The sequence below is a fragment of the Capra hircus genome, chromosome 28, assembly GCF_001704415.2.
Source record: "Capra hircus breed San Clemente chromosome 28, ASM170441v1, whole genome shotgun sequence".
NCBI lineage: Eukaryota > Metazoa > Chordata > Mammalia > Artiodactyla > Bovidae > Capra > Capra hircus.
In genome coordinates, this window is record NC_030835.1 from 2,492,703 (window position 1) to 2,506,055 (window position 13,353).

The following is a 13,353-nucleotide window of genomic DNA, read 5'->3' on the forward strand; positions in this document are numbered from 1 at the left end:
ACACAGCAGAAATGCCTTGTAAGCTTGGGAAAGGCAGAGCCCACTTTCAGGAAGTGGGGACGTCTGGGGCCAGTTTTGCTGGCTGCCTCCTGCAGGAGGTGGGGGAAGGCTAGGGAGGGGAGGGAAAGCTTGGTGAGCAGGGGATTCATGCCACATGCTAGGGTGGGAGAGGAGCAAGGGCAGAAAACAGGGCCAGAGGCCACGTCAAGAAGGTAGAGAGCGGATGGCCTTGCACAGGCGTGGAGGACCAGTAGCCCAGTGGCTTGCCTCTGGTGGCCTGTAAAATGTTCAGTTTGTCCCTCTGAGTCTAAGCCAGAGGAGGGGCCAGAAGGGCCCCTAAGACTTTCCACCCAAACTGAGTAACAGTCTGGGCCTTCTCAGTGCAGCCAGGTGAGCGGCCGGCAGCGGAGAACCCTGCCCCTGTGACGGCATGTCTATTACAAGAGTGACTGCCGGCAACACGGGGGAGGGCTCAGCCCACCGGGCTTACCCTCTCATCCCCAGGCTGGGGCACAGGCGCCTGGAGGAAGTGGGGGTGTGGGCAGCTGTGGCTGCTTTGGGCTCGCCAGTCTCCTGACCACCTCTGCCCCAACCAGCAGTAGGCTGAGGCCCTGGGGCCACTCTGCACCCCGGCACCACTCGCCTTGTCAGAGCCGTAGTTGCCCAGGCAGCAGCTGAAGTCGTCAAAGCCCCAGCTGAAGGTCCTGCTCCAGTGTGGAGGCAGCAACATCTTGTTTGTCTCCACGGCCAGGATGGTCTTCTCCGTAGGAACGATGTGGCCAATGGCTCCTTTGGGGGATTCCGAGCCTAGAGAGAAGAGGTACATATCTGCTCCCCAGTCAGTAGGGAGCTTATTTGTCAAAGGACAATACCTGCTTTAGCTGGGTCCAGAGAGGAGCCATGCAGAGCCCACCCGGACTTGGCAAACACCCAGCCAGGCAGGAGCCACTCCTTGTCCTGGTCCCTTCCTCCTGGGCCTCCCTCTAGGGGCCATGTTACACTCTGGCCGCAAGCTGGGCCCCCAGGCGCTGGGTCTCTCCCCAGACTTAACACGTACATGAAGTGTGTGGCCATGCAGGTCTTTAGTGTCTCTTATGGGCTGATGCCAAGGAAGAGGAGCCGAGGCTGTCAGCGCAGACAGCACAAAGCCAGAGGAGCTGGGGCGGGGCTCTGTCCTTCCTGCACCTTCCAGGCATCAGGTCTAGCAGGGCTGGAGGTGCCAAGGACACTGCTCTTGGATTCAAGAGAAAAAGCCCTGACAAGCCTGGCCTTATACTCCTTGGGACCAGAAAGCTGTTCCAGGTAGACTTCCTCAAAGCAGTGAGGCCCCAGGGTGGACTTCATACACACCCAGCTCCTCTAGGGAGCAGGGCTGGGACCTGCACCGGGGCTGTCTGCTTCAGGCGCGTGCCCCTAGCCAGTGGCTGCAGGCCCACCTGGGTGGTCAGGAGCAACAGCGACTGCGGGACCCAGAGTAGGGGCTGCAATCTTGAGCTATTTCTTCTAATAGTTTCCCTTTTTCTTTATAAATTCTCTGCAGGCCCATCCATCTGGGCATCAATACAGAATTCTTTAATAGCAGCCATTTGAGTATTCCATAGAGCAAACCCCTTTAGCGCCCCTTCTTACTTTCATCTTTCTGGAGGTGAGGAGGGTGTGTGTGTGTGTGTGTCTGGAGGTGAGGAGGGTGTGTGTGTGTGTGTGTCTGGAGGTGAGGAGGGTGTGTGTGTGTGTGTATGTGTGTGTGTGTGTGTGTGTGTCTGGAGGTGAGGAGGGTGTGTGTGTCTGTGTGTGTGTGTGTGTGTCTGGAGGTGAGGAGGGTGTGTGTGTGTGTGTGTGTGTGTCTGGAGGTGAGGAGGGTGTGTGTGTGTGTGTGTGTGTGTGTGTGTGTGTCTTGATGGTGAGTAGTGTTTGTCTCAACAGACAGACAGGCAGGTCTTCAGAAGTCACGGTGTAACAAAGGTGGCCTCGGACACTTCCAGAGCAGAGGCCTCCCCAGACTCCTGATATGACTGGAGACACAGTTGGGCAGTCAGACCCCAAGCCTTTGCCCCAGCCTACACCCCGGAACCTCCAGAGGAACACCAGTCATTGGAGGGACAGCTCCGGGACAGGACACCACCCAAAGCAGGACCAGGTGCTCACCTTTGACTGTGACCTGGGAGGGCCTCAGTGACTGCAGGCTGTAGAAGAAGGGCTGCGGGTGCCCAGGCAGGCTGGCAGGGGTGGAGACGTCCTTCCCAGGGGAAGGCTTCCCTGCGGCAGTCCTGGCTGGATGGGGTTTAGTAAAAAGCTGCAGAGGCAAGCAGACAGACACACACCATGCCGGTTGTTAGGACAGATGGACAGAAGGGGAGCCATCCTTGGGCAAGTCCCAGCTGTACTTCTGCCCTGGGTGCTGCTGGGGCTGAGCTTGCTCCTGACCGAGGTGAGCTGAAACAGCATCATCTGGTTCAACCTTTGGATGTTGCAGGAGAGGGGCCTGGGGCTCTGTCAGGGGCAGCTACTTTCTCAAGGCCATGGTGCAGGGCTGGCAGAGAATGCTCTTGGAAGCCAAATCTGTCCTCTTCTCCCAGCTGCTTGAGCAAATGATGAGCCCCCTGAGGAGCCTCTGGTCCCTGGGAGAGCTACCTTTCATGCCAAAGGATCAGAATGACCGCCTTTCCTCCCTAGGTCACGTCTCTCTTCACTTGCTTGAGCTATTTCTCATATTTTCTCTTTTTCTTTATAAATTCTCTGCAGGCCCATCCATCTGGGCATCAACACAGAATTCTTTAATAGTAACCATTCAAGTATTCTAAAGAGCACAGGCAAACCCCATTAGCAGCCTTTCTTATTTTCATTTTTCTTAGATCTCTCAAATTGTCCTTAATGCCAAACTTTTGCATAACTGGACACAGTCTGAAGTGCAAGGCCAGGCTGCCTGGCAGAATCCTTGGTGCTGGGCTCGAGAATACAGCTGAGGCCCGCTCCAGCTCTCCACCCTCCCTCCCTGGCTGGGCTTGTGCTAGGCTGGTTTCTTCAGCCAGCAGCACAGAGCTCTGCTTCCAGATAGAAACATCCACTGTGCGCCGTGATAGGGGTGGAACTGGCTGTGGCTGGGCTCAAGGACAGCGGTGGGGCTCAGCAGGCAGCCCCACGATCTCAGAGAAGCCTTGGTCACACCCCTGGACCAGATGCTACACTATCTAGAAAAGTCGGGTGGGTGATCAATACAAACAGAAGTCAGATGGTTTTTAAATACGCATTAAAGGACGTTCTCCATGCACATTAGACTAACTGAAGCACCAGGGCTGGACCCTCATAATGGCTTTCGCAGGCGCAGCCCCTTGTTGGAACAGTGCATGGTCCCAAAGCATTTGATCTTGTCTTCAAGCTGGGACCACCTGGGGAATTCTAATTCTGATGACTGTTTTAGAAATATTTTTTAGAAGCTCATATTGGGTTGGTCAAAAAATTCCTTCAAGTTTTTCCATAAGACATTATGGAATATAATATCTCATTACTTAAAATCAGAATTTAAAGAGTGTACATTCCATGATCCTACTGATATTAACATATTTTTGCTTGTGGGCTACTACTTCGGATTATTTATTTCTAGTATAATATTTTTAAAATTAAAGAAATGAAACCATTTAGCTACTCTTAGCTTTTTTCCTGAAATTCTCTCCTGCCTACAAAGCCTTCCTTGGCCAAACCCACATTTGCATATACGGTCCATTCTCCAAGTTACCCTCCGGCCTTTCCACATTCCCCTTACCTAGGAGCTGCGTGAGCCTGAGCATGTCACAGTGAGGCCAGACAGAAGCGATGTTAATAGGTGAGCCCACCCAAGCCTCGTGGCTACTGATGGGCAAGGCTGTTACCCAAGATGGTCTCGAGTTGGCTGGGCCTATGTATTCATTTCCTGGTGTGGTTCCTGACTGCTTAGGCTGGGACCCCACAGTCTGTGGGGCCATGCTTTTGCCTCCAAATGGTTGTGTTCAGGGAAAAAACATCTCTATACCAAATGGGAGCCTGAAGATGAACGGGGCTGGGATCAGCTAAACAGGCCTCAAGATGTCATTGCGAACGCACAGTCTCACATCTCTACGGGGCTGTCCTGATGCAGATAGAGCTGGTGGGGCAAAAGGCCCAGGGACCCTGGGGCAGAGCTTGGATGCTTTCATAGTGGGGCCAATACGGTGTAGTTTTTGGAGCCGGCCAGATGCGGCAAGGTCTCACCTGACGCCTGCTACTGGTGCAAGTGTAGGCCAGTTATTTATTTAGCCTCTCTGTGCCTCAGTTTCCTAATCTGTATAATCCCCGTACTCAGAACTTGAGAGAATTCAATGAGGGAATCACACAAATAACCTTGTCTGAATGTTAATCATAGTTCAGACACTTTCATGCACTCGGTTAATCTTCACAACAAGCCTATATGAAGGATTAAATACTGCGGGTTTATCATAGTGTCTATCACGTGGGTCACAGATGGAGGTAGCCTTCAACATCGTTAATGATATCATCACCTCCCTTGACATCAGTGGGTTACGGAGAGTTAAACCTTGATATTAAAGTCCCAGAAGAAGAGGGTGGCAGGGGATGAGATGGTTAGATAGCATCATGGACTCAGTGGACATGAACTTAAGCAAATTCCTGGAGCGAGTGGAGGACAGGGAGGCCTGGTGTGCTGTAGTCCGTGGGCTTGCAGAGTCAGACACAACTGAGTGAGTGAGCGACAACAATCAAAGGCACAGGGAGGTGACTGCAGGCCATTCATCCTCCAGTCCTCCCCCACTTCTCACTCTCCCTTCCATCCAAGCTCACCCCGCACACACTCTTGAGAAAGTAAGACAAAAATCATGCGATGTTGTACCTGTTTGGGCACCTGTCCAAAGTTGCTGACGAACCCCAGGATGGTGCTTCTGATCAGGGGGTCGCTGATGCTGCTGAGGTCCATTTTGTCACCATAGAAGTAGGGATGGAAGGTATTCACAGCCTCCACCGCGGCTGACCCCTGCTGCTTGTACCCAAAAATGAGGTCTATCCAGTGGTGCAGGTTGGCACTGACAGAATCGCTTTCCAAAGCCTGGAACCAAACCCCAAAGAGCATGAAAAATACAGGGGTCTCATGGGCTCATGGGCCCTCTGCCCAGATCAGGAGGGGGCGTGTGGTTCAGGATGTTCTCGGCACAGGAAATGTGAGCGATGCCTCCCTGGGCTGGATGAGCACTAAGCAAGATGCGCTGTCCTTCTAAGGACCACGCAATCCTGCCTCAAGCTGGTGGCCCACCCAGTCCACAAAATAACCTTAAGCAAGAGGAAATGTGGGCCAGTGTTTGGATTTCTGGTTCTCCATTCGTCTCTGCTGAGTAGAGCCCAAATCCAAAGCTTGGTCTCCAGAACCCAGGGACAGTCATTTGGAACTGGCCGGGCTCCCTGCTGATGCTGGCTTGGGAAAGTCAGGTCATCTGGGCTGGGTTAGTTTTCTGATGCGTATGACCATAATGCTTGAGAAGGCCACACGTGGGCAATGCCGTAGGAGGTGTGATGACTGCTGTGCTGAATTTCCAGAGGCAAGGATGAACCAGGGAAGAACTTTCTCCTTGCCAAGGGATAAGGACAGAGGAGAGGACACAGCTTTGTTACTAGTCAGGCCTGCCCCCAGGGTTTTTTTCTTTTTTAGGTATAATTTACATACAATAACATTTTCCATAAATGTGCAACTTAATGTGTCCTGGAAATTGCACGCAGTGACGTAATCAACACTATACTCAAGATATAGAATATTCATATCAACTGAAAAAGTTTTCTTCTCCTTATTTATCTCCTACTTCAGAACTTAGTGATTCCTGATCTGATCTGCTTTCTGTCCCTCTACTTCGCCTTTTCCAACACCTCACAAAAATAGAATCCCATAGTATACATCTTTGGGCTTGGCTCCTTTTGCTTAGGACACTGCTTTTGAGATTCATTCATGTTGCTTCACGTATCCGTTATCTGTCCCTTCTTATTGTTAAGTAATATTTCACCATGTGGGTGTATCGTTTGTTCAGCCATTTATGATTATAGGCATTTGGGTTGTTTTTGACTAGTATAAGTGAAACTGATGAATATTTATGTACGAACTCTTCTGCGGACATGTTTCCATCTCTCCTGGGCAAATACATGCAAACGGAATGGCTGAGCGATAATGGTGAATGCATCTTCACCTTTATAAGAAGTTCTTGTTCAGAGCGGTTGGGCCATTTTTCCCCACCAGCAGTGCATGATGGATTCTTGCTGCTCCACATCTTTGCTTGACTCTTGGATTTTGCAGTATTTTAAAATTTAGCCATTCCTGTGCCTATGCAGCAGCATCTCATGGTTCAGTGTACGTTCCCCTGATGACTAACGATGTTGAACATATTGTCGTGTGTTTCTGCTAACCCAGATATTTGACCCAGAGTATGTGTCCCCAGATGACCTGTGACCTGTAGCCACATCAGTCTTTCTGAGTCATAAACCAAGTCCTCTCTGGTCCTGGCAAATATTTTGGCCAGTGGGAACCCCTTGAGGCCTCCAGTCCCTCTCTGATCTAAACTGGGCAATACAGTCCAGGGCTTGGCCTTGACTGTGGGGTTGGCTAAGGGCACTGACTTGCCCTCCATCGAATAAGAATCTGAATTTGCTCCCCTCATAAGTCCCACAATAAACTGGCACAAGGGCAAAGCCTAATGGAGCCCTTAAGAGAGCCCAGAGCCAAGCTCTTTCCTGCCAAACCAGGGCATGAGGCCTAGTCCCTTCTCTGAGTTCTCCAGATGTACGAGACTCAGAAGTATTCATCACAGCCCTCCACTCAGACAGAAAGCCTCTATGGACGTGGAGGGCACGCCGAGGTCCTCATTCAGGATACCAGGGACTCTGCCGTGACCCCACTCAACTCACTTGTCTGTGCAGGCTGATGAATTTCCGGGGGTCTCCATCAGCCCAGGGAGGGAGCTGAACGTCCCCCAGTGCTGTTCCGTCCTGCATGCGGCCTGAATAGGGTGAGAGACAGCAGGTCTTTGGGTGAATGGGCAGCCAAACTGGTTAGGAGGCGGGGGTGTAAACGCTGTGCTGGCCGGTACTGGGATTCCTGCATAGACCACTGCACTGCTTCCTGTCTCCTCTGTTGGAAATGACCCCACCCTATCTGCCTGAAATGCTCCTCGGATTCTAAGCCTTTGGGCCTCCATAAGAGCCTCCTTGCTTCCAAGCAGTGCCCGTGCATAAAATGGTTGGGTCGTCATTGTTGGTAAATTTCCCTCCCCTCACTCTGTGCCTTTTCATGGAGGTGCTTTTTTATACAGCTCTAAAACAATAAGATAATAACAGTAACAGGAAAAGCTATTGCATTTTGAGCATCTCGCTCTATGCCAGGGCACTGTGCTAGGTGCTTGGCACACATCATCTTATTGACTCTTCAGTCAACTCGATAATTTATGTATTTTCTCTCCACTTTTAAAGTGAAGACAGAAGGTTTGCAGAGGGAGCTTCCCCAGACACCAAGAAGAAGAGTCTGGATTCAAGCCCGAGTCTCCGTCCTCCCCATTAGCCACACAAGCTTGAGCAAGTTGCTTAACCTCTTGGGGAGTCACTTTCCTACCTATTACCTCCTTCGCTAGCATAAGGATCAGAATAGAAAATACACATAACATGCTTAGAATAGTTCCAGGCATATGATGGCTGCTCAGGAAATACTCAAAGAAGGCAATGGCACCCCACTCCAGTACTCTAGCCTGGAAAATCCCATGGGCGGAGGAGCCTGGTAGGCTGCAGTCCATGGGGTCGCACAGAGTCGGACACGACTGAGCGACTTCACTTTCACTTTTCACTTTCACGCATTGGAGAAGGAAATGGCAATCCACTCCAGTGTTCTTGCCTGGAGAATCCCAGAGAGGGGGGAACCTGGTGGGCTGCCGTCGATGGGGTTGCACAGAGTCGGACACGACTGAGCAACTTCACTTTCACTTTTCACTTTCATGCATTGGAGAAGGAAATGGCAACCCACTCCACTGTTCTTGCCTGGAGAATCCCAGGGAGGGGGGAGCCTGGTGGGCTGCCGTCTCTGGGGTTGCACAGAGTCGAACCCGACTGAAGCGACTCAGCAGCATCAGGAAATACTAGCTATCACCTTTCTGAAACCCTCCAGAGCCCACAGGTGCAACTGGGGGAAAGCATCCTTTCTCCCTCTCTCTGGCCGCAGGGCTGGCTTGGCCTTTCCCATCATTTAGTCTCAGCTCACACCTGTCACCTCCTCAGGCAGGTCCTTCTCCACACATGGCCACTGAGTCACCTCACGCCATTTTCCTGCCTTCTTTCCTTACAGGGCTTCCTCAGCATTGACACGTATTTCACTTATTTGGCTATTCTTTTCTGTCCTTCCTCCCCCACCCCCACACACAGAATATTAACACCTTCCAGGCGATCCGCCCCAGGACACATAACTGAATCCTCAGTGCCTAAAAAGGGCCTGCATACAGTAGGTGCATAATAGCCACACTTGTTTTCCTGACCTCCCTGAGGATCCCTGGCCCCGGGTGTGAAGGCTCTATCTGCCGCTGAGCACCTCCCCTCCAGCAGAGAACCAGCCTCCACTGCCAAGGAGAACCGGCGCCTTTCCCCGCTGTGCCCCCTTCACCCCAGGCTGGTTGGGACCCTTCTCTCGGCTTCCTTGGTTCAGACTTGCTCCTCTCATGGTCTCATCACACCTTGTGGGAACTGCCCTTTATGTCTGTCAGGATCTCATCTCAAACAAGTGAAGCACCTGAGAATGTGAGCATTGCCAAGGCCACCAAGTCCCATGAGCTCAGAGTCGATGGGCTGGGCCTGGGGATGCTTTAAATGCCCCGCTGGTGATCTGTCTGCAGACCACCGCACAGGAGGCGAGTGCCTGAGGCAGCTCTCCTGGGCCTGCCCCGGTCTGGCTTGAGGTGCGGGCCCATCTGCGTGGTTTAGAAGAAGGAGGGCCCTGAGGAAGAGGGGCTCTGGAGCACAGGTGTGCACCGTGCTGGCTCACAAAGGCCTCCTCAGAGTGGGTGATTCACCCCGCACCTCTGGGTGAGGAGGACCATGCCCTTCAGGGGGTTCCGATCACATCCCCTCCCCAAGTCACCCTGAGGTTCCCAGTGGAGGCTCCCAAAGTACATCAGTTGCCAGGGGGCCTGCCCTCTGGGGTTTCCTGAAATTTGTGTCCCTCCTCCAAAGCAGTGGATGAGAAAGCATGGCTCACCCTGCTGTGGGGTCTGGAGGGTAGGAAAGAGAAGAGGCCACCAAGGTGCCCGTGGGCACCCCAGCAGCCTGTGCCGGGAGAGGCAGCACGTCTGGGTCCTGCTCGCAGGTTAACCCACTTGTGGGACTTGGAGGAAAGTGGAGCAGAGAAAGGGCTTGCCTGCGGCGTTCAGCAGGGCAGTGCCAGGCCTGGCTGTCAGCAAGGGCTCCTGCTCCCGCGCTACCGTCTTGCTGCAGACTGGGGCCTTGGGGACCCTTGGCAGGAGGCCCTGGGTGGAACTGTGGGTGGTGGTCTGCACCCTGGGGCTATGTACTTCCTTGGCCCCCACCTCCTCGTCAAGTGACACCACCCAGTGGAGGCCTCACTCTAACCTGCCCACCGTACTGGTCTGGTATGGGCCTGTTGGGGGTGGGTCGCTTAGCAAAGATACTGATGTCATGACCCACAAGCTGTCCAGCCCCGGAGCCTTGCTCCGCTCACCAAACTCCAGGGCGTTGCAATTGGTCAGGAACTCAGGCAGGTAGAAGAACTCCGGGGTCAGCTCTCTGACATCACTCATGTTCTCTCTGGAGGCCGATTCCCACGCGCTCTTCACACTGTGGAACATTCTATCTGCCACATCGAAGCTTCCACCCTAAGCAGAAAAGGGGTGACATGATCAACTGTGTGGTGATAACTGGGGGTGCACAGGCTTCACTAGAGTGGGCCTTCTTCATCCACTCTGTCCCCTAGACACGGGTTCTGCCATTAGGCCCTTCCATTCACTCCCCAACACACGTGCACACATCAGGCCACACACGTGGGCAACTGTTTCTTCAGGCATCTAATCGCCTTGACGGTTCGCTGGAACCCTGCACCAGAGCTTCCACGCAGGATGCATGGTCCACTGTGATTAAGGGAGCAATGTTTCCCCAGTTTAGAAACCGGAGTTCAGATCAGAGACAGGAAAACCACGGTCACTCATCTGACCACTTGACACACTCACTGAGGGTCAGCTCTGAGTCAAAGTACAAGGGGTGGGTCAAACAGTCTACGTGCGGGAAAGTTTCCTGGAGAAGTCAGCCCCTGCTGAGACGCCAAGTCTGGTGCTGGAGAAAACGGTGATGTTTTGAGCTGAGGGCAGGCCTGGAAAGCAGGTCAGGTAGGGCCCTGGTGACATGTAACACAGCGGCCTTGACGAGAGGGGACCAATCTGAGGATGGAGTGCTCATGAGGGTCACATATGGTGCTTCATGAGGATCAACCTTGTTCCAAGGCCCACTGCCACAGATGGGTCCATGCAGTCCTGAGGTCGGCGGCTGAGCCAAGCTCGGATTCCTTCCTTGGATTCTCTGTGCCTCTCATCTGAATTGTCATATCTCTTCAGTCGACACTACCCTTATTCATCATGTGATCTTGGGCATTGGGAGGAGGCAGAGAGGTCCCAGTTGGAGGACTGAAGATGCTGTGGGCAGAGGGGCTTCAAAAGAGAGTTTTTGAAGCTGGGATTTGGGTCTGTTGGCTTAAGTTTAGGGACGCCCAAGGGACACCTCCTCTCTGGGATTCAGTAATTCAATTGTCCCCATTGTAATGGGGCCTTTTTTGTTCAGCCAGAACTAGCCTTTCTTTTGCCAGCCTCTGCAGAGGGCACATGTGGCCGGAAGAACAAAGGGACAGAACTCAAATTGCCAGTGCCCTCCTTTGCTCCATCGGCTCCCTTCTCTCTTCAGGGACCGAGGTTTCCCACCATCAGTGGCAGACGAAGTGTAAAGAATATGCTAGCATTCTCTGCACAGGGTCAGGGACACCAAGAAACCCAGTTACCCCCAGGGTTTCAGCCAAACACAGTATTTGGGCAGCTGAAAGATATGGCTTTTCTCCAAGATCATTTTGTTCTTGGTTTTAACCAATTAGGCAAGGGCTTCCCGGGTGGCTCCTTGGTAAAGAACCTGCCTGCCAATGCAGGAGGTGCGGGTTCGATCCTGGGGTCAGGAAGATTCCCTGGAGAAGAAAATGGCAAGCCACTTCAGTATTCTTGCCTAGGAAATTCCACGATCAGAGGAGCCTGGCAGGCTGCAGTCCATGGGGTCACAAAAGAGTCGGACAGGCTGTTTAGTGACTAAACAATGGCAAAATTAGGGGATGAAGCCCACTCTCATATTCAAACTGAAATGGAAACAAAATGGTGAAGGGGGTGTTTCTAAATAAATCTGCTCCTAACAAGTGGCTCATTGAAATGTATTAAGAGCTTTGCGTATTTAATCTGCAGCCCGAGCCTCACATCGGAGGGAGATTGATGCTGCCTCGTCGTCCCACTTTCCTTTTGCAGCTTTTATGAGTGCTGATGGTAATCTCCTGAGAAACAATATGATTTGGTAATAAAAAGATTACCTGTATTAAATAAAAATAATATATACATGGGGAATATTGTTAGTGCTACAAATCTGGTTAAAGATATTACCACAAAGAAAAATGTTATTTTTTTCACAGCTGTCTAATGCATTTTAGCAAAAGTAATATCTTTAAAACTTAAGCCTGTATTATTTATAAAGGAAGCAATAACTGATTTTCCTATTTCCTATATTAATAAATGTATTTGCATACATTTGTTTCAAAATTAATGGGTTTGCTCACTTTTGCAATACAAAAGAAATGCCAAATCCCCTGGAAGGAAAAGTGGAGCTGCTTTGCAACTCATATTAGTTGCAAAGTCTGTGGGTTGACACAGACTCTGGTGGCTGCCAGCAAGGAGTCCCATCAGAGCTTGAGTCTCAGGAAGGGAAGGAAGGAGATAACGAAGAGAAGGCAGGAGGAGGAAAGGAGAGAAGAAGCGAGGCAGAGAAGCAGAGTCAGGGCTTACAGAGCGCCCCCATAAGGAGAGCTCAAAACAAAATCAAGCAACAACCAAATTGGGTCTAGAGAGTGGATGGAAACAGGGTGGTCAGAGAGAATTTCTGAGCCCAGATCTGCTCCTAAATCTAGCCTGCAGATATTTTTGAATATCAAGATTAGTGAATCCTCCAAGTATCCAAACAGAGCAAAAAAAAAATTAATAGCAAGGTTACTCTTATCAACAGAGGAGCTACTTCTTATTGGCAGAAGATTTCCCAGGTGACATTAAAGCCAAAAGACAAGGCAGCTAAGTCCGTAGGTTTCTGAGGCAGAAGCTTACAGTCTATGCCCAGCCAACATCACTCATATGTAAAGACACCAGAAGAATATTCCCAAAATTGAAGGTGTCAGAAATAATACAATCCTAAGTATCTGTCTCAATTAAAATACTTTAAGAGGTGCTCAAATTTACTAAGAGGTGAATCAAAATTAAAAGCAAGTGACGCAGGAAGAAGTGACTGGCAAGGCCACTGTGACCTGTTGCTGAATATTTGACAGGAGTTAAAATCAGAGTAAAGTTCATGATTACAGTGCATTGGTTAAAACTGCAAACACCTTGAAAGGAGTTTTTGTATTGAAGGAGCTATTCCTTTTGTATGAGGACACAGAATCTATGTGCACCTGCGTCCCTGGATGGGCATTTCAATGGTAATAATAATGACACCTATATGGACACAACTCCACGAGGGGCTGGCATTCACGGAGCCCCCAGGTGAGAGGTCTGTGTCAAGTGCTGCCCAGAGGCCCTGGCTCTCTCTGCAGTTGGCATATGTCTTACACAAAACCAGTCGCCTCGCCTCAGGTGGTTCAGAAAACTCTTCCCCACTGCTGGTAACAGCTGACTTCACATGGGCTGTGACTTAATTAACACAGCACTTGATTTCGGTTTCTTATTAAATGCAGCAGGGGCAGCAGAGGCGGCACCGTGCCCTTGCTGGGGCGCTGGCTGCCTTGCTCTGCCCTGCCCGGGCTGGATCCCAGCTCAGGCCTGAGAGCAATTGGTACTCTTGCCAGGGTGGAAATGGGGGCCTGTGCTGTGGCCCCAGACTGGCATGGCCTCCTGCTTGCTCAATTGTCTGAAGGCTCACAGACAGTGGGTCCCTGTAGGCAAGATTCCCAAGATCACAGCATCCAGGGAGGCAAGCTCAGCAGACAGCAGTCTCACACCCCAAGGAGTGGGGATAAGCACAGCACCAGCGGAAGCCGGAGTCACATAGCTTGTGTGTGCACCCACCCAGGCCACACTG

At 51.4% G+C, this 13,353-nt stretch overlaps 1 protein-coding gene across 1 annotated transcript in view; it reads right to left on the reverse strand.

The window, feature by feature from the left end:
• Positions 1-13,353, reverse strand: part of WDFY4 (WDFY family member 4) — a 253,777-nt gene that overhangs the window by 14,392 nt on the left and 226,032 nt on the right. The window contains exons 52-56 of the mRNA XM_005699347.3: positions 9,716-9,869; positions 6,910-7,001; positions 4,859-5,071; positions 2,146-2,293; positions 644-828 (exon numbers count right to left, since the gene is read on the reverse strand). Of these exons, the coding sequence (XP_005699404.2) occupies positions 644-828; positions 2,146-2,293; positions 4,859-5,071; positions 6,910-7,001; positions 9,716-9,869 (792 nt within the window). The remainder of the gene's footprint in view (positions 1-643; positions 829-2,145; positions 2,294-4,858; positions 5,072-6,909; positions 7,002-9,715; positions 9,870-13,353) is intronic.